The following is a 21,433-nucleotide window of genomic DNA, read 5'->3' on the forward strand; positions in this document are numbered from 1 at the left end:
GCTCGGCTCTTGAGACAGGAGTCTTGCCGATGCTCATGGCTGAATAAACCGCTTCCTTCTTTAACTCAGTATCTGAGCGGTTTTGTCTGTGACTTGTTTACAAGAGTATCTGGGACCACAGGCACACCACCATGTGCAGCTAATTTTTTAAAATTATTATTTGTAGAGACGAGGTCTCACTATGTTGCCCAGGCTGGTCTTGAACTCCTGGGTGCAAGTGACTCTCTCACCTTGGCCTCCAAAAGTGCTGGGATTAATGGTGTGAGCCACTGGGACCAGCCTGGAGACACTCATCTGAATTTACATGCTCGATGGTCTTCTCTTAGCTGTGTGACCTGAGGAGCTGGCCTCTCTGAACCTCCACAGCTATACTACAGGATAATTCTATAGGGTTGTCAAGAAGTATCAGGGATAGTGACGAGCACATGGTCAGTGCTCAACAAATGGTAGTAGCAGCTGTCGAGTGCCTGCCATGTACCTGACACTGTTGCATATACAAAATAGAAGCTAAATACTATTCATGGAGGAGAGGTATCATTACAGTACTTTTATATCAAAGCTCTGAAAGTTACAAGCTGTTAAGCAGCCAAGCCAGCAATCACCTGTCTTTCTTGGGACTGCAGCCTCAGCCAACACTTCTGCAAAGTCCTCTGGGCAGCAGTCCCTGTGGCGAGAAAGTGGGCCAAGCTGCTATATGAACAGCCTCCTGATCCGAGGCCAGATGGGGCCAAACCTAGAAAGCTGGGTCTTTGCCAGGTGTTGAGCAGCGTGACCCAGACAGTCTGAGGGAGCTGCTTTCTCCACCCAGCACAAGCTGAATGAGCGTGCACCAGGATGCCCATCCCAACTCCCCAGGCCAGGGCTACTACCATGACTGCTGACCAGGGGCTGTTCTCTCATCTGCCAATGGCATCAACAATCACTGTGACCCAGATATCAGCCAGGGGTAGAGTCCAGTGGGAAAAGTTTGAAGGATTCCCTCAAGGTCTAAGGAATTTGCATTCTAAATGAGTAACCAACACCCAAGAACGAGTACCTAGCAACAGGGCATATTTGAAAGGAAGTGATGTGGAAATTAGGACTCTGATGGAACTTGAGAAATGGGCCAGATGACTTTTGGCTGGGCCAGCTTATCTGACCACCAAAAAGAGGCCATTTAGGTAATGCATCACAAACTCAAATATACAAGAATTGGGCTTGTTATGAAATTAGGTAAAACAAGTGAGACAAGCTTATGTCACCCAAGGGGATGACAGGGACAACCTTTGACTTGGGGGCTTCCCAGTCCTATTTCCCAGAAGCTGCCTGCAGACCCTTGCAACACAGCAAGCCCACAGTAATGTTTGCTGTTTCTCTTCTGAGCTCAATTGGTATCATCCAAGGGAGAACCTGAAGCCTGTGTAATCCCTGCCAAATCATGTTAGGGATCTTAGAAGTGGAGAGATGGTTGGAGAATACATAGAAATCACTCTGTGTGCTCTAGCAGAGTTTATATCTAATTAAGAAGTTTTGGCCAGGTGTGGGGGCTAACACCTGTAATCCCAGCACTTTGGGAGGCCAAGGTGGGAGGATTGCTACAGTCTGGGAGATGGAGACCAGCCTAGGCAACAAGACCTTGTCTCTATAAAAAATAGAAAAATTAGCTGGGTGTGACGGTGTATGCCTGTAGTCCCAGCTACTCAGGAGGCTGAGACAGGAGGATCTGTTGAGCTCAGGAGATGGAGGCTGCAGTGAGCCATGATTGTGCCACTACACCCCAACCTGGGTCACAGGGCGAGACCATCTTGAAGAAATAAAGAAGTTTTAAGGAGGCATTCCTGCTGTTCCTATGCCTTAGTCCATTTGGGCTGCTAGAAGAAAGTACCATAGACTAGATGGGTTACAAACAACAGAAATTAACTTCTCACAGTTCTGAAGGTTGTAAGTTTGAGATCAGGGTGCAGGTCCTCTTCTTGGTTAGACTGCTGTCTTCTCATTGTATCTTCACATCGTGGAGAGGGAATGAGAGCTTTCTAGGGTTCCTTTTACAAGGGCACGAATCCCATTACGAGGACTCTGCCCTCATGACCTAATCACCTCCCAAAGGTCCCACTCCCTAATACCATTACATTGAAGATTAGGATTTCAACATATTACTGGTGGTGGTGGTGGTGGTGGTGGGGGTGTGTATACAACATTCAGTCCATAATATTAACTGTGCTTTTCCTCAGCAATTACTGTGAGATTAACATTGTGAATCATACAACTTACTGGGCTTCCCATTTTGTGTGTTTGTTTTTGACACAGAGTCTGGTTCTGTCACGCAGGCTGGAGTGCAGTGGTGCCATCTTGGATCAATGCAAACTCTGCCTCCCGGGTTCAAGCAATTATCCTGCCCCAGTCTCCTGAGTAGCTGGGACTACAGGCATGAGCCACCATGCCCAGGTAACTTTTGGGGAGTATTTTTAGTAGTGATAGGGTTTCACCATGTTGGCCAGGCTGGTCTCCAACTCCTGACCTCAAGTGGTCTGCCCACCCTGGTCTCCCAAAGTGCTGGGATTACAAGTGTGAGCCCCTGTGCCCAGCCATTTTGCCTGAGTTTGGTGACAAATGTTTAGCTCACTCGGTGCAAATGTATGTCTTTAAGATTTCCATTTAAGGCAGGGTGTGGTGGCTCACGCCTGTAATTCCAGCACTTCGGGAGGCTGAGGTGGGTGGATCACCTTAGGTCAGGAGTTTGAGACCAACCTGGCCAACATAGCAGAACCCTGTCTCTACTAAAAAAAAAAAATATGGCTGGGCATGGTGGCTCACACCTGTAGTCTTAGCACTTTGGGAGGCCGACGCAGGTGGATCACGAGGTCAAGAGATCGAGACCATCCTGGCCAACATGGTGAAACCCCATCTCTGCTAAAAATACAAAAATTAGCTGGGTGTGGTGGCACCCATCTGTAGTCCCAGCTACTTGAGAGGCTGAGGCAGGAGAATCGCTTGAACCCAGGAGGCAGAGGTTTCAGTGAGCTGAGAATGTGTCACTGCACTCCAGCCTAGTGACAGGGCAAGACTTGCTCTCAAAAAATAAATAAATTACTCAGGCATGGTGGCATGGCCTGTAATCCCTGCTACTTGGGAGGCTGGGACAGGAGAATCTCTTGAACCAGGGAGGCAGAGGTTGCGGTGAGCTGAGCTTGCACCACTGCATTCCAGTCTGGGCAATAGAGTGACTCTGTGTGTCAAAAAAAAAAAAAAAGAAAAAAATACATATAATTTGTTTAATATCAGTTTCATTCTTGGCTCTTTTTTTTTTTTGAGATGGAGTTTCACTCTTGTTGCCCAAGCTGGAGTGCAAAGGTGCAATCTCGGCTCACTGCAACCTCTGCCTCCCAGGTTCAGGCGATTCTCCTGCCTCAGCCTCCTCAGTAGCTGGGATTACAAATGCGTGCCACCATGCCAGGCTAATCTTTTTTATTTTTAGTAGAAATGGGGTTTCACCATGTTAGCCAGGCTGGTCTCGAACTCCTGACCTCAGGTGATCCACCCGCCTCGACCTCCCAAAGTGCTGGGACTACAGGCATGAGCCACCATGCCTGGCCTCTTGGCTCTATTTTAATCATTATCTTTCTCAGGTAACTCTCTAATGTCCATCATCCTTAATCTATTTTTTTATAAGAACATTTCATTATTATTCAACAATTTGGAAGCATAAAACCACATAGTGGAGTAGCCATTTCACTTCTCTTACTTACTGATCTATACTCGAGCAAGCTTGTCCAATGGGCCACAGGACGGCTTTGAATGTGGCCCAATACAAATTCATAAGCGTTCTTAAAGACTTTTTTTGTAATTTTTTAAAGCTCATCAGCTATCGTTAGTGTATTTTATGTGTGGGCCAACACAATTCTTCTTCCAATGTAGCCCAAGGAAGCCAAAAGATTGGACACCCCTGTTCTAGATATTTCTATAGCTCACACCTTACTTTCAGAGAACAATTTTTTCAGAAAGAGCCATTATTATTCAGCCTTATTTAAAACCAAACAAAAACTCACTATAATGACAGCGACAGGCAACACTGTATTATAGGTTTTCCTAACAAAACCTGTAATACTACTTTCAGACCAGAAGACCAACTTTTCTGTGGAACTATAGAGAAAATTCCTTATTTTTATCATTATCGCTAAAACACAAACCGCGATAATGACAGTAGTCTCTAATAGAGAAAATAGTGGAGTTGATAAAAATTGAATTAAATCATTTTTCCTTCTCCAATTCCAGTCCTATTCAATCATTTTCTGATTCCTCAACGGTTAAGATAAGCCTAGACAGGCCAGGTACCATGGCTCACGCCTATAATCCCAGCACTTTGGGAGGCCAAGATGGGCAGATCACTTGAGGCCAGGAGTTCAAGACGAGCCTGGCCAACATGATGAAACCCTGTCTCTACTAAAAATACAAAAATTGGCCCAGCTCATGCCTGTAATCCCAGCTACTCAGGTGGCTTATGCATGAGAACCACTTGAACCAGGGGAGGCAGAGGATGCAGTGAGCTGAGACTGTACCACTGCACTCCAACTTGGGTGACAGAGCGAGATCCTATCTCAAAGTAAAAAATACAAGCATACAAAATGTCAAAAAACCACCACACAAAGCTACTCCACCCACCTGTAATAAAACAGGTCACTTTATACCTGGCTCAGACCAGATTTTTGCTGTTGGCTAAAGAATGCTTTATGGATCAAAGGGCAGGCTGAGATTGCCTACTAATGTTCATTCCTTCCAAGCATCTTACCATAAACATCTGCCAAAGTTATGATGAGCATGTCACTAGGTCGCATTTTATTAGTTGCTGCCAACAGCTCTTACTTCTGATGGAAAAGAATTTAACAACAATAACAAAAAACCCTCAGTATACTCCAACTTATGCTTTTTCTATGCTTTTATCACCAAATGATAGTACATCCATATGTAACTCTAGATACTTGTTTTATAGTCTATACACTTGCTAGTTAAAATGTATTATAAGCCACAGTCTGTTCAGAATTACTTGGGTAAAATGCTATGTCACCTACAAACCTTCATCTGATTAATACGGAGGTTGTAATCATTGTCTCAATGGTTTCTGGCTCATGAAACTTCTCATGCTTTCTATTTTCTTACTCCTGTGCTGGCTGGCTGACGGCCAAGTCCCCTGCCTCTGCCACTGCCTCAACTCATAAGCACGCTACAGTGCAGCCCAACCTTTTTTGGTCTTGCTGAACCAAGAGCAGCGCAAACCAGTTGAATCCAACTTTATCAGTCACAGCAGGCAGGAAATTTCAAGGATCGTTAAGTTTAAGATTTGCCAACCTAAGATCAAGTTATAGGTTTTAAAGTGATCTCATTATTGCAGAAGGATAGCTTGGCTGTTGAGTGTGATTTTCCTATGTTGACATGTACCCCATGGGATTCTAAAACAGAAAATCAAATCTGAACATAAATGATCCCTTGCCAGTTCTCCAAATGTCAGGCTTGTGGCAAAATAGGAGAAAGAGGCAGTGTCATTTTCAAATCATGTAACTAGAATCTGATTCATAATCAACGTCTTCCCTATTTTCCTTTGGTCCTTCAGTCTATTATTACTGTTATTACCTTCTTTCCCACAAATGGAAAATTCACACGTTTCTACTTTACATATATGCTGCAATCTTCCTTTCACACTGGCACGCACACTATGGTTTTCACGAGAAGAGGTGGCAAACAGGTGAACATCCTGAGAATGTAGCTTCCAAAAATGCTGTTTTAGGCCAGGTTCACTGGCTCACACCTGTAATCCCAGCATTTTGGGAGGCCGAGGCGGGCAGATCACGAGGTCAGGAGTTTGAGACCAGTCTGGCCAACATAGTGAAACTCCCTCTCTACTAAAAATACAAAAAAAAAAAAAAATTAGCTGGGCATGGTGGGGAGTGCCTGTAATCCCAGCTACTTGGAAGGCTGAGGCAGGAGAATCGCTTGAACCCAGGAGGTGGAGGCGGCAGTGAGCCAAGATTGCACCACTGCACTCCAGCCCGGGTGGACAGCGTGAGGCTCAAAAAAAAAAAAAAAGACTGGACTGGATATGTGGATATGTTGGTGTGGAAAGTAAAAATAATGCAATGGTGTGAAAAGTAATGGTATCTTATTTATTTATTTATTTATTTAGAGTCTCACTGTCACCCAGGCTGGAGTGCAGTTGCACAATCTCAGCTCACTGCAAACTCCATTTCTCCAGTTCAAGCAATTCTTTTGCCTCAGCCTCCTAAGTAGCTAGGAGTACAGGCACCCGCCACCATGCCCGGCTAATTTTTATAATTTTAGTAGAGACAGGGGTTTCACTATTTGGTCAGGCTGGTCATGAACTCCTGGCCTTAAGTGATCCACCTGCCTTGGCCTCCCGAAGTGCTGGGACTACAGGTGTGAGCCACTGTGCCCGGCCAGCATATTTTAAAATTATAAAGCTGATATATTACAAAGTAAAATACAGGGGAAAAAAAGTCACAAGAAGTATAAAGATTAGATGCTTCTTGTGCTTCTTTTTGTAAAATATAGATGATCCTCAAGAAGTAACTTGAGCAGATTTTCTACTGGCCTTCAAATTGATAACCTACACCGCCTATAAATTTTTACATTCCTTAACAGAGCTAACCATAGGAACTTCCAAATAATTTCTCAGTGGAAATGAGTCTTCAAAATCACACATGGCTCATAAGAGTTTTGCTTTTTTTATGCCTTCTCAAAGGACCCAGACTGCTAGATTTTTATAATAACTACTTTAACCAGATAGGCTTACTATAGGCTGGTAGTTCCCCACTAAAAGATATTTTTCTTTTACTTAGTAGTCACTTTCCTGTGTTCTAGAGCTTTCCTATGCTTTTAAAATATGCATTATCACAACAGTTCTCCCAAAAACAAAACCACCATAAGAGTTGCTGCACTCGGGGAGCCTTGAATGAACTCTAGAGCAGCGCCTGAGTCCTGCATTCTTTCTTCATAGTCCTTTTTGCTTGATTAGCCCATGGTGTACCATCAATCTTACAATGGAGACAGATAGAAAGCACTCCACCTAACCTGTTTAAGAAACATTTGCAATATACTGTTTTACAAGCCTTTAATTAAAAAAACTCAACAAAAATATATAATTGAGCATTTTACATAATGCATACATTCTTAATATCTGCAGGTAAGATAACAGAAGGCAAAAGCAGATATACTGTATTGCTTCTTTGGCAACTCACCAATATCATCCCCTGCAGAAACACAGAGTTTTGTGTGTTTTTTTTTTTTTTTAAATCTATGGTCTTAAAGTAATTGTCCCTTAGTACAAACAACATATTTAGCAGTAATACAGTAGATGGACTTTTCAAATTCACAACAATTTATAATACTTTATACCACAAGGGTAAACTAGTAAGCTGCTTTCTAAAATTAAGGCAGCAGCAGTGTTTAGAGGGGGAGTAGTAAAAAAGACATCCTTTTTCTAGTTATATCCTGGCTCTGCCTTCTTTGTTGTTGTTTTTAAATAATGTCACATTCAAGCTCTATGTCTTGGATGACACTCCTAAGGATAATAAAATCCTTTCCCTGTACACAAACTGTGTTTCACTTCCAGGTCAGTCAGTCTGACACTCTCCAACAAAACCAAATACATTTTGTATGAGGCAACACAGCTATTTTTTTTGAGATGGAGTCTCGCTCTGTTGTCCAGGCTGGAGTGCAGTGTGTGATCTTGGCTCACTGCAACCTCCGCCTCCTGGGTTCAAGCAATTCTCCTGCCTCAGCCTCCCAAGTAGCTGGGACTACAGGTGCGCACTACCACGCCTGGCCAATTTTTTTTGTTGTTGTTTTAATAGAGACAATTTCGTCATGTTTGCCTGGCTGCTCTCAAACTGCTGACCTCAGGTGATCTGCCCGCCTCAGCCTCCCAAACTGATGGGATTACAAGCGTGAGCTGCCACACCTCACCCAATTCAACTTTCTTAAGACAATATTTACCATCTAACTCAGTGTCCCAGAATTTAAAAATTCCTTATGCTTTACAGCAAAGATACATATCGTGGCTCTACTGAAGCAATATATACATGTCAGAACTAAAAATCAGAAAAGCAAAAGGGTCCACTCAACATATAGCAGCTTATATCTAAATATATACATGTATGTATATGTTTTCACAGTTAAATCTTTTAAAAAGTTTATTTTTGATATGTTCAGAAATATTTCTATTGTCTATAAATAATATTTTAAAAGCTCAACTGATCAAAATGCAGTACAAGAACATATCAAATTAAATAAATCTTCTGTGTCTTTAAAAACAGATAATTGAAGTCAGTAAAGCTTGAGGTTTGTGTTAAGTGTATTCTGTCAGTCCCTACTACTAGGGAAGGCAGAATCTTCTAAATACGATAGGAGAGAAACTCCAAAAGCTTGGAAGGAACTGGCAGCTCCTGGACTTCTTGGGTGGGCATCACTCTTCGGATTGACATGCGACATAAATGTTGCAGGCTAGGGACCTGCCGTGGAGTGGCCCAAAAATACACACTTCCGTCATGTGTCCTAAACAGAAACAAAGCACATGGTTAGTCACCCAGGTATATGTATTTCAATGTCGCTACAGCTCAACTATCATCCCATACATGTGAGTACTGGAGTCACAAACTTCACATTAAAACCCAACTAGGAAGAACTAACCAATGATGTATTCTATAACAAGGTAACACTACTATATAAGAACACTTATTAGAATTTTACTAACAATAAACTACTAGCTGCTAAAAGCCACCTTAAGTTGCCCCTTAAAGAAAGCCAGGTGTGGTGGCTCAAGCCTGTAATCCCAGCACTGTGGGAAGCTGAGGTGGGAAGATCACTTGAGGTCAGGGTCAGGAGTTTGAGACCAGCCAGGCCAACATGGTGAAACCCTGACTCTACTGGAAAAACAAATAAACAAACAAATTAGCCAGGAGTGGTGGTATGCACCTGTAGTCCCAGCTACTCAGGAGGCTGAGGCAAGAGAATCTCCTTAAACTGGGAGACGGAGGCTACAGTGAGCAGAGATTGCACCATTATACTCCAGCCTGGGGGACTTCATCTCAAAAAAAAAAAAGACAGAAAAATATATTTACCCAGCAGCTAAAACACTGCCATCAGTAGAGAAGGCACAGCAAAGACCATTGCTCAAAGGTGCAACTTGCACTGGATAATCCTCATCAATTCTCCAGAACCTCACCATTCTGAAAACAAAATAAATTATTTAGTTATCTTGTAGAAAATGTAAGGTAAAAGCAACTTTTTTAAAATTTAGAAAGAAACACCATTGAGTTATAAGTCACAAAATACACAAATCACACCAACAGGCAATTATTGTAACTTGATTTATACAATTATAAAATATTTTAAGGTCTGTAATACCAGTTGATAAACTGGATAAACTTTCACTTAAGAGACTACAATGCATGGTTGCCTTTCCTCCTTCCCAGTGTTCAAACCTAGAATGCTCACACCTGGAAGCTTTCTCCTTACTTTCCCACACTTACAATATAATCAACTTCTAGTCTGTTTCACCCTTTTCCCAAGACATTTTTTAAAGCTAGGTGGGCCTGGTAGCTCACAACCATAATCCTACACACTTTGGGAGGCTGAGGTGTGTAGAATGCTTGAGCCCAGGACTTTAAGACCAGCTTGGGCAACATCAGGAGCCTGTGTCTCCACAAAAATTTTTTTAAAACATTAGCCAGGTGTGGTAGTGTACCCCTGTGGTGCAAGGTACTCGGAAGGCTGAGGTGGGAGGATCACCTGAGCCCAGAAAATCAAGGTTGTGGTGAGATGTGATTTGCCACTGCACTATAACCTGGGCAAGGAGGCAAGACCCTGTCTCCAAAAAACAAACAAACAAAAAAATAGGAAAAGAAAAAAAGCTTTTCACCTAGGCTGAATGTGTCTACAAATACAGCAAATAACTAATATGCAGAATCTATCTGAGCAAACAGGAAAACAATGGTTGCAGACAAACAAAAAAAAACCTCTCTCCATAAGTATGCTAATATTCTGGAAAGAGAAGAGTTGCCTTATGAATTGATGTTACCAAACTACTCAATGTTATATGCATGAACACTGTAATGATAAAAGGATGTGAAAATGAGATGATTGCAACTAGTTTCTGCTTCTTACCAATAAGCAGCACATCTCATTCATGTGATATTTCATATTCTAGTCTCAATCGTGGTGGATACAAATTATTATTTATTTGTAATTCTTTTGGTTTTATTATTTGTTTCACTTTAGAAATTTCCTTCTGCTTCAACCTTTAAGACATTACTTTAAAAAATCTCTATAAGCTGGGCTAAAAGCTGACTAAAAATCAACCCACTATGCCTAAACAAGTTAAACAAGAAACACAGGGAGAGGAGAGGCATGCATTATCTTTAGTTTACACAGATAATTGTTCTGGCTGATATTCTTTAAGACACAACAAAATCTCCCAGGGGCTCGTGTTGAGGAAGAGACATTAAAACTCTTAACTGCAGAAAGGCTTTAAGGCTTAAGAATGTAAAAGGTAAAGGTAAGTCAGTCAAGCTATAATGCACATACTTACTTATCATCAGCAAGGCTTGCAATATGCAGTCCATCATGGCTAAAAGATACAGATCGTACCCACCGGTCATTTGCTCCTCCAGCAAATATTGGAGTAGGTGGGGGAAACAGGTGCCTGAGGGTAAAATACATGTTTTCAGTGGATATCAGTCACTTCAAGAAAACAAAATTACCCAGGTACAAAGTACATCTGTCTTTGAATAGTGTTTAAAGTAGCTTTAGTTAATACAACTGAGAAGACTGAGTAGAAATGATACATCCAAATTAAAAGTCACCTGAAAAGAATTAATATTTTATGGTCGGGGACAGTGGCTCACACCTGTAATCCCAACACTTTGGGAGGCCGAGGCAGGTGGATCACGAGGTCAAGAGATTGAGACCATCCTGGCCAACATGGTGAAACCGTCTCTACTAAAAATACAAAAATTAGCTAGGTGTGGTGGCGCGCGCCTGTAGTCCCAGCTACTCAGGAGGCTGAGGCAGGAGAACTGCTTGAACCCAGGAGGTGGAGGCTGCAGTGAGCCGAGATCGCGCCACTGCACTCTAGCCCCACGACAGAGCAAGACTGTCTCAAAAAAAAAAAAAAAAACAAACTTTGGTTTTAACTGCTTTTCTCCAACAAAAACTCTAAACATAATTAGTACTTCTATAGATAGCTGGGTACTGTTAAGCAGCAAGACTTGTATCAAGACAGCCAAATTTACTTTTAGAATTTATATCTAAAGCTTTCCATTAGTCAAGGGCTTAAATAATACTAACATTTTAAATTACAATAGACTGTAATTTTAGGTTTCATATGTTGGTGATTCTAATTATTCACATAACTTGATAAGCAGAGATAAATTATAGACTAAAATAATTCATGTTGTACCCACCCAAATTCCATCAGAATGTCTCCATCATGTGGATCCCAGATATATACTCGAGTATCGTAAGATGCAGTAGCCAGTAATGCTCCATCAGGAGAAAAGTCACAAGCTACCACATCATGGTGATGTCCTTCTAGTTTCCGTATCATGGTGTATTTATCCATATTCCAAAGGAAAACCTGCAATAAAAAGGCAAATGTTATAGCTTCATTCAGACACACAGAGGACAAAATGGCACATCTTAAACTAAAACTGCTAAATTTAATTAAGATTATATTAAGCATTATAAATTATGAGTAATTTAAAGAATATGCTCAGTGTCATAGTCAGATTAAAATCAGTCTTTAAGTTAATTAAGGCAGACATGCAAATTCTATTTCAAATGTTTCTGTTAAATGTTAATTTAAAAATAAGCCTAAACATAAAATAAAGGCAATGCAATTTAACCACAAAGCTATACTGAAATCCATTTATTCCAAAAACTAATTAACTAAAATATACGGAAATAAATAGGGTTAAGTACTACAAACCCCCTTCTCTTTTTTTCCAGAAACTACCAGATTTTTAAAAAAATATACAGACAGAAAACGTAAGTTTAACAAATTGTTACTCCATTGGCATCTCCCTTTGAGATAATCACTTGTTTACAATAGGCTTGGGTCACCAACTTGAGCCTAGGAAGAGAAACAGATACTGCAAGCAAATAGAATATTCACAGCCAAATGAAATTTCTTTGGCAAACAACAAGGATGTTAAACCACATTACAAAATGAAAATGCTATTTTATGAAAATACAGTTACATTTCAATAAATCAAAATTTAACCATCTTATTTTTCCCGAACTGACCACAATCATAAGTCATTTGAAGTATAAAACGGTTCAATTATTTAAGTTCACATACAATTTTAGATTCTAAAGATTAGTAGTTAACTGTGCAGAATAGCTCTAAATAGGATTCTAATGTTTACTTCAGTCTGTTATATTAAATGTGAGCTTTGAGGTTTATCCTAATAGGACAATCTCTCCTCTTGGAGTAAAGTAATCCTTTTTGCTTTTTTTTTTTTTCTGCACAGACATAATACATTATTTCTAAAAGAAAGTAAGTACAAATTTTAAATTGAATCAAAGATGTAAGATATCTCTGGAATTTTAAAGAATTCCAAAAAACAGCACAGAGAAACCATTTGAAAGCCAAACACTTTATATTAAATTGGTTTCACTTGTCAGACTCCCAAATCCATAAAACTGGAAAATCAATTTACTTAGGAGTCAGTGAATTTTACTGTGGGGAAAATTACTTTAAAAAAGAAAAAAGAAAGAAAGAAAAGCAGAAAGTGGACATCGACCAGCACCTGTGTACGTACAGTACACCTTGCAGCCGAATGCAAGGTTACTTCATCCTATGGTAAAGGTCGCCCCCAGCCCGGTAGCCAGAGATGCCACTCTTTCTGCCCAGCTAACACCATTGTGCGCCTGTGTGCGAGTGGTGCCAGCATAACCTCAATCACACCAATATTGCTGCCACCACCTGTGACAGGGAAAGCAAGAAGCATATGGAAAACACACAGCCTAAAATAGCAATGTCAACATCTAATTTTGTTCTTCTTATGATTTGTAAAGAACTAAACTGAGTATCTTGTTTTAAACTTCCAACATTTATAACTATCATTTTAACATACTCCTTGGGTAAATAAAATGCATTTCAACTAGTCTCCCACCCTCCATTAATTCAAAGTGTATTGTAATTATCACATGTATTTGGACTTCAACCATTTTATAAATATTTTTAGCTACTGAGATCTATTTAACTATACTAACTTAGAAATGGTAAACAACTAAAAGAGTTCATCAATAAGCATAACCCTCTTAACAGTCACTTTACTTAAGCTGTCTATAGGTATGCTATGTAAGACAAATAGTATCAAATTTCACCTACAACTTAACTCTAGGACATACATGAGTGCTATTTTTATATTATTGTAAGTTACTTTTTTTCAGTTAAATGTACAGGACCAGCTGGGACTCAAAACTTTAAAAACAGCAAACTGGACCAAAAAAATAGAACAACAGAGAAGAAAATAATTAGCAAAGGAATGTCTTAACATATAGACTAGATCTCTTCTACAGCACATAAACTTTTCTAGACTTACAAAAAAAAAAAAAAAACAAAAAAAAGAGAAAACCCTGATATGCCCCTCATTTTCTATTATCTCTAAAAACAATCCAACTTCTCACTTGGCAATCAGTAACTATATTTAATTTCCTTCATGCAAATTCTCCCCCATCATGAAATAAAACATTTAAAATATTCATGACACCGAGCACAAACTTCATAGGTTACTTAGATTTAAAATGATTATGCACACATTATCATAATCCAATTCACAGTGAATGTACAAGAACTTTGACACATACTGCTTTACTGGCTCCGACTGAACACAGCATAGAAGAGTCAGGAGAGAATGCACAGCTGTACACCCAATTCTGATGCCCCCTCAATACTTTCATCATGTTTCCTGAACAAAAGAAATAATCTGTATTAACCCTAGAATCCACTTCAAATGAGCAGTATTTCAAAACAGCAGTAAATCAAAGGATCACAAACATTTATAGCTGAAAGCAATTCATCTATAACAAGGGTTACTGACATACACCAGCTGCTTATTTTAAATTTTACTGGAACACAATCCTGTCCATGTGTTTACGTTGTGCTCTACAGCAGACAGCATGGTTCACAAGCCTCAAATATTTAACATCTAGCACTTCAAGAAGAAGTCTGGGGCCCGGCGCGATGGCTCTTGTCTGTAATTCCAACACTTCAGGAGGCTGAGGTGGGTGGATCGCTTGAGGCCAGGGGTTCGAGAATAGTCTGGCCAACAAGGTGAAACTCATCGCTACTAAAAAAAACATTTAAAAAATTAGCCAGGCATGGTGGTGCATGCCAGTAATCCTAGCTACTTGGGAGGCTGAGGCACAAGAATTACTTGAACCTGGGAGGCAGAGGCTGCAGTGAGCTGAGATAGCACCACAGAACTCCAGCCTAAGTGACAGAGAAAGTCTGGGACCCCCCCAGCCCCACCCCATCTATAGAAGACCAAATTTTTAGTTCAATCCCCTTATTTTAAAAGTTAAGGAACTGGAACACAACAGCAAGGTTAAGAAACTTGACCATCTTCAAAATGCCTTTTCATTCTTCCTTTTTGAAAACCTACAACCCACTCCAAAGTCCTTGTGTATTATGCCCACAGCACACACCTATGCTTAAGTATACTGAACTCTTAGTTTTACAAAAACTTACTGAGTGCCTATGCATGCCAGGCCCTATGCCAGCACTGAGGATATAGCTGGAAATAAGGCAAGGATCCTACTATCTTGGAGCTTATATTTTACTAAGCCTATGTTCTTAAAACATGTGCATTGCTGAAATTAGTTTGAGATAAGCAAGCATCATTCGATATGCAAAAGAAAATAAAAATTATTAAAATATTTCAACTGTTGGGATCCCTTTGCACCTCAACAGCTGAGCAGATAAAATGCAGAGAAGGTGCTTCATGACTTGTTAATGTTAGCATAGTATTTTATTAAGGAATGTTTACTACTTATCAGCTGGAACATCTCCAGATCTGAGGGTTTTGTTTCCTACTAATTCAATTAAAGCTTTATTACCCCTAGGCAAGCCTGTTAACCTCTAGCTTGAGGCTGTTAGAGCACCAACAGACCTTAAATTTAAGGTTTTAGCTAAACATATAAACTCTTTCATTAGGGACTAAGAAAGGGGAAGAGATGTTCATCTCAAATGAGGTAGCATCTCCAAAACTTTGTAAGGCTTAGAGAAAGGTGAGTACTTGACACCAACATATCTTTCTATTGTATTGGACAGTAAATCTTTCACTTTTTATAAAAGCATGTCTTAACCTAGCCAATTTATTATAATGCTTACTAATATTTACGTATTATAAATTCTGGTATGTAGGTCATGTTTTAATTTAAATTTTATCAGATACTAAGTTATTTCAAGATCTACCTAAATTTTCCCTAAGCCAATGCAATAAGTTAATAACCCAAAAAAAAAAAAAAAGTTAATAACCCTCCCCAAGGGGACATAAACAGATTGGTTCCATAAAACCCTAAATCTGATCCATATTTGGTCCTCAGATAGTTGATACACATCTATGAGTTTCTGAATAATATCAGATCATTTACTTCGAATAACTGTTGGGTCCTATTCTGGGTCACATTTATGTTTTTCTTTGACCTATTCAAGAAAGGAACCAAAATGTTAGGCAGAGAAAAGGAACTTTGATCACATGCCATTTTTAAAGTCAAATGCCCCAAATGTTCCCAATACCTCTCAATAGTAGTATCAAGAAACGAATCCTAGTTCATAGTTTGGAAAAAAAGACATACCATCATCTTTCAGGTCCCACACTCTGAGAGTTTTGTCTCTTGAAGCTGACACCAGGATCAAGCTTCCATCTGGAGCAAAAGTTAAATCTCTGACCACTTCAGTATGATCTACCAAGTTAAGGAGGAGTTTTCCTAAATATGATAGAAAAGGGAGAAAAAAGACAGTATTAATGTTTTTGTTTTGTTCTTATTTTTCTTGAGACAGGGTCTCACTCTGTCACTCAGGCTGGAGTGCAATGGCACAACCTTGGCTCACTACAGCCTCCACCTCCTAGGTTCAAGCAATCCGCCTACTTCAGCCTCCGAAATAGTTGGAACTATAGTTACAAGTCACCATGGCTCGCTTTTTTTTTTGTAATGATGGAGTCTCACCATGTTGCCCAGGCTTGTCTAGAACTCCTGGGCTCAAGTGATCCCCCAGTTTTGGCCTTCCAAAGTGCTGGAATTACAGGCATGAACTTTAAAATATAAAATCAAATTATTTCTTTGCTTGTTATTTCCCTGGCCTACGAAATGTTAAGCTCCCCCAAAGATTCATGTTATCCCACAACAACTTTAGTTTTCAAACATGATCCCAGTGAAAAAAATGTATTTAAATAATACCGTAAGAGCTTTGTTTTCTAAGAAAATCTACGTGTTCATCTTACTTTTTTCAAGAACCCAAATTCTGACTCATTATCACCTATGTTAGTATCACTTGTTATGTTCTAATGTACATGTTGTTTTAATGCTTCTTTAAAAATCCTTTACATTTTTGAGTAATATTATATGCCAGAAAGTGTTTTAGGCAATAAGCAACACATTGATTTTTAGTTGCCCAAAGAATTTAACTTCTCGGCCGGGCGCTGTGGCTCAAGCCTGTAACCCCAGCACTTTGGGAGGCCAAGACGGGCGGATCACGAGGTCAGGAGATCCAGACCATCCTGGCTAACACGGTGAAACCCCGTCTCTACTAAAAAATACAAAAATCTAGCCGGGCGAGGTGGCAGGCGCCTGTAGTCCCAGCTACTCGGGAGGCTGAGGCAGGAGAATGGCGTAAACCCGGGAGGCGGAGCTTGCAGTGAGCTGAGATCCGGCCACTGCACTCCAGCCCCGGCGACAGAGGGAGGCTCCGTCTCAAAAAAAAAAAAAGAATTTAACTTCTCAACCTATCTAAACTTTCACTAAACCTTTCCAAGTTGAGATAATGATTGTTGAAATTTGATTGACCCTGAAAACCTCTAAGCTATCGATCATTGAAAAAGCACAAAGAAAACACCTTGACATGTGAGTCATTAACTAAGTAACTAGGTTATAAAGGACAACTAATTAAACATTCCCTAGAAAAGCCTTTCCTACTATACTACTCTCTTAAGAGTGATGAAGCAATACGAACTCTTATCATTTTCCTAAATTAAAATGATGAGCTGAAGAAGGTGATACTCAGGTCAAATTATAAAGACACACTTATGCCATCAATTCTTGCTTTTCAGTAAGCTGAAATCCTCAAAACCTAATTCCAGTGCCTATGAGTAGTGCCCTGCATCACAAAATAATACATTTGCTTTAAAAACTATGAATCCATACCTGTATATACATCCCATATTTTGATACGCCCATTGTTCAACCCTGTAGCAAGAAGTAGCTGATCTTGTCCAAATCTGAAGCGATGCCATTCTATATTTACACAGCGACTCTGTTTTTCTGGAACTGACGACCCAAAAGCAAGACTCCAGACTATATCTCCACAGTCTATAATATGTTCACGAGGCTTATTTTTCTGACCACCATCACTATTTTGTCTTGGCAATCTTAAACTGCTTGAATTGGTAACATTCTTGGTGCCATGCAAGAGACTGGGGTGGGGGAAGTCAGATGGAAATTGTATTATTATTCACTCTGGACTCCTCTGGACATTGAATAATTACAACTGTTTGTTAAAATAACCTCAGTGTTGTTATAATGACACCAAATAACAATAGAATCCTATAGATAGGAAGGGAAAGGTTGCTATTTGAACTACGAGAGAAGGACTGAATAACAGGTCATTAATAGAAATTCTCAGTGACTGAGTAGTAAGTTCAACAATAAAGCAATTTATATTATAACTTATTTGCCTCCCAAAATTTCCTCAAAACCACCGTATCAACTGGTGCTCTTTCAACCTAAAAACACAAATATAAATAAGCAAAAACCAACCAACCAAACCAAAAAAAACCCAGTAACTTAAGATATGGTCAAGCTGATACCAGAAAATTGCCTTAAGGGAGAAAAAAAATCCTCAAACCATGACTAGTTTCCCATAGGTTCTAGACCTCAAGTAATACGTAATGAGAACATTAGTGACTATAACCATGAAGGTCTACTAGATACAAAAAAAAACAGGGAAAGATCCAATATAGCATATTATACATTTTAGAAAAACATTCAACAAACATCCAAACTCAATTTACCCCAAGCAGAGGGACCATATGTCCATTAAAAACAAAAACAACAACAACAAAGGCCCAGGCTTGGTGGCTCACGCTTGTAATCCTAGCACTTTGGGAGGCCGAGGAGGGTGGATCACCTGAAGTCAGGAGTTCGAGACCAGCCTGGCCAAAATGGTGAAACCCCTGTCTCTACTACTATGCATCAGTTATCCAACAACATGTTGTAAAATCCAAAAAGCTTCACATCACAGAAGTCACCTGCTCTGGCACAACACTATATATATGCATTTGTTAGACACAATCTGACTTTAATGTACAGAAAAACTTAATGTATAAATAAGACCAGACAATTCTTTTTTTTTTTTTTTTTTTTTTTTTGAGACAGAGTTTGGCTCCGTCACCCAGGCTGGAATGCAGTGGTGCTATCTTGACTCACTGCAACCTCCGACTCCTGGGTTCAAGCAATTCTTCTGCCTCAGCCTCCTGAGTAGCTGGGACTACAGGTATGCCACACCATGCCCAGCTAGTCTTTGTATTTTCAGTAGAGATGGGGTTTCACCATATTGGCCAGGCTGGTCTCAAACTCCTGACCTCAAGTGATCTGCCTGCATTGTTCTCCCAAAGTGCTGGGATTACCGGCCTGAGCCACTGCGCCTGGCCCAAAGAATTCTTCACACAAAATTTCCAATAAATATATTCAGCCCATGATTAAAACTCACCACACCATCTATAAAGTAAAACTTAAATATCAAAATGTTTTTATTACCCTACACTGAGAGAAAATAGTAAATTCCACAAACAGATACAAAATACAGAAAAGAAAAAGTCTTACAAGTTCTGAAGGCACTGGGACCACGGAACAAGTTTTACTGTGCGATGTCCTTGTGACCAAGCAAAGTATGAACCATCTGGAGCAAAAGCAACAGTCCAATTTTCACGACCACATTTCTTGTCAAAAGGAGCTGCAGGAGCTAAAAGTTCACCTATAGTACGTGATCTCACTAAAAGGAAAAATAAAAATACTTGATATCATATATAACCAACAATACATGTGAGACTGCTTCCATATTACTTTGGGATTGAGTTTCTTCCTTCTTCCATGCAGATAAAGTATAATGAGTTCTGCATTCCATCCTCTAACCGGGGGTATGCAGTATATGAAGACCCCTTAATGATAATGACTATCTCCAAGTTTTGATAAAGTGATTTCCCTAAAATTTCCCAATACAAGAGTTTTAAAGAAAGTTTCAGTAAAAAAACTGGTCAAGTAATAATAATGTAATGACCAATTAGATTTAACAATTATAAAAGTCCTAACTTTTGCATTGTATTATGTTCTCATCAAATTATTAACATTTAAAATGCAAGAAATTAAACTTAGTTGGCAAAGTATCTTCCAAATTAAATTTCTTAGCTTTCAAAAACCATACCTCATTATAAAATACAATATTACACCATTACTCAAAGGAAAGCACTATAAAACATGCTATCCAAACAAATATTTGTGTCCTTTTCAGGTCCAGGTCATAAAAATCACAAAACCCTCAGAACTAGAAGAGAATTAAAGGTTGTCTAGTCCAACCAGTGCTTCAGAAATGCATTATAGGCCGGGTGTGGTTGCTTACACCTGTAATCCCAACATTTTGGGAGGCTGAGATAGGTGGATCACTTGAGGTCTGGAGTTCAAGACCAGCCTGGTCAACATGGTGAAACGCTATCTCTACTAAAAATGCAAAAATCAGCTGGGCGTGGTAGTGGGCACCTGTAAACCCAGCATGAGGTAAGAGAACTGCCTGAACCCAGGAGGCAGAGGCTGCAATAAGCCGAGAAAGTGCCACTGTACTCCAGCCTGGGTGGAGTGAGACTCTGTCTCAAAAACAAAAAAGCTAAAATAAAAGAAAATGCATTATAGCTGGGCATGGTGGTATGCTGGAGCATGCCTGTAATACCAGCTTCTTGAAAGGCTGAGGCATAAGAACTGCTTGAACCTTGGAGGTGGAGACTGCAGTGAGCCATGACTGCATCACTGCACTCCAGCCTGGGTGACAGAGGAAGACTCTGTCATTAAAAAAAAAAAAAAGAAAGAAATAAAACCAAAATGCTTTATATTTGTGATTGTCAAATAGTGGTCCTTAAGAGTCTTCCTAATGGGCCTCACACTGACTCAAAAATGGAAGTATTTTGTTTTTTAAGGACAAAAAATGGACAATTTTAAATTCAGATTACTAAAATTTTGTATTCCTAACAAAAATTGGCATATTACCAGAGTATATGGAGAATACTACTTCCATATTTAACAACAAGCATGATCAGCAAGCTCATACTGCAATGTATGCATGCAAACTCAGTTAGAATTTCCTCAATTTGAGGAAAGGAGCTTCTTTATTAGTGTATCACCTATTTTGGGTTGGTCTTAATTTTCCCTATATCTATTTTGTGGTCAGTTGTCTGGTCAATTGTACAGTGTATAATAATACATTTTTATGTTATTTCTGGTTTAAACTTTCCAACATCTAACCTTTAATATAGTCTATGTACTGCTGTTCATGTAAGAACCACTTACACTGCTATAGTTAGAGAACCTGGACATGGACACATACGTATACACACACACACACACACACCCCCAAAACGTACTTGTTCAGTTTGAATGTATGCTCCGTCAATAGTTAGTATAGCACCTGGCATATGACAGGTGCTCAGTAAATATTTATTGAATGAATATGAAAGCACACATTTATGCTCCCATTCTACAGTGATTTAAATATGTTATCTGCCCAACTCTTGACACCTTAACAAATAGCTGTGGTTTTTATGATATTCAAAATTAGGCTTACACTATTTTGGTGCAACTGAGACGGCTTTTAATGACTCAAAATCTTCCTCCTACCACTCTACCCACTCAGTACTGATTCTGACCTAAGAGAATAAGCCTACTGCTATCCTCATAACATTTATATATTGAAGATAGCCATGAATGAAATCTTTTTACCAGGCTAAAAGATCTCTACCCTTCCAATCATACCTTAGATCACATGGTTTCAAGTCCATTTCCCATCCTAACTTCATCATACCTTTCTGGATAAATTCTAGTTAGTAGTGGCCCTCATCAAAGTGGCACCCAGAACTAACCACAATACTTCAGGTGTGGTTTAATCAAAGCTGCAGAG

At 39.6% G+C, this 21,433-nt stretch overlaps 1 protein-coding gene across 1 annotated transcript in view; it reads right to left on the reverse strand.

Moving 5' to 3' along the window:
- Positions 1-4,897: 4,897 nt before the first annotated feature.
- Positions 4,898-21,433, reverse strand: part of WSB1 (WD repeat and SOCS box containing 1) — a 25,247-nt gene continuing 8,711 nt past the window's right edge. Inside the window, exons 2-11 of the mRNA XM_011953558.1 lie at positions 19,096-19,171; positions 17,419-17,687; positions 15,853-15,984; positions 13,861-13,961; positions 11,451-11,623; positions 10,577-10,690; positions 9,108-9,215; positions 7,949-8,541; positions 6,207-7,903; positions 4,898-5,557 (exon numbers count right to left, since the gene is read on the reverse strand). Coding sequence (XP_011808948.1) covers positions 8,382-8,541; positions 9,108-9,215; positions 10,577-10,690; positions 11,451-11,623; positions 13,861-13,961; positions 15,853-15,984; positions 17,419-17,687; positions 19,096-19,171 — 1,133 coding nt within the window. The 3' untranslated portion in view covers positions 4,898-5,557; positions 6,207-7,903; positions 7,949-8,381. The remainder of the gene's footprint in view (positions 5,558-6,206; positions 7,904-7,948; positions 8,542-9,107; positions 9,216-10,576; positions 10,691-11,450; positions 11,624-13,860; positions 13,962-15,852; positions 15,985-17,418; positions 17,688-19,095; positions 19,172-21,433) is intronic.

Source organism: Colobus angolensis, unplaced genomic scaffold (genome assembly GCF_000951035.1).
Source record: "Colobus angolensis palliatus isolate OR3802 unplaced genomic scaffold, Cang.pa_1.0 Scaffold368, whole genome shotgun sequence".
NCBI lineage: Eukaryota > Metazoa > Chordata > Mammalia > Primates > Cercopithecidae > Colobus > Colobus angolensis.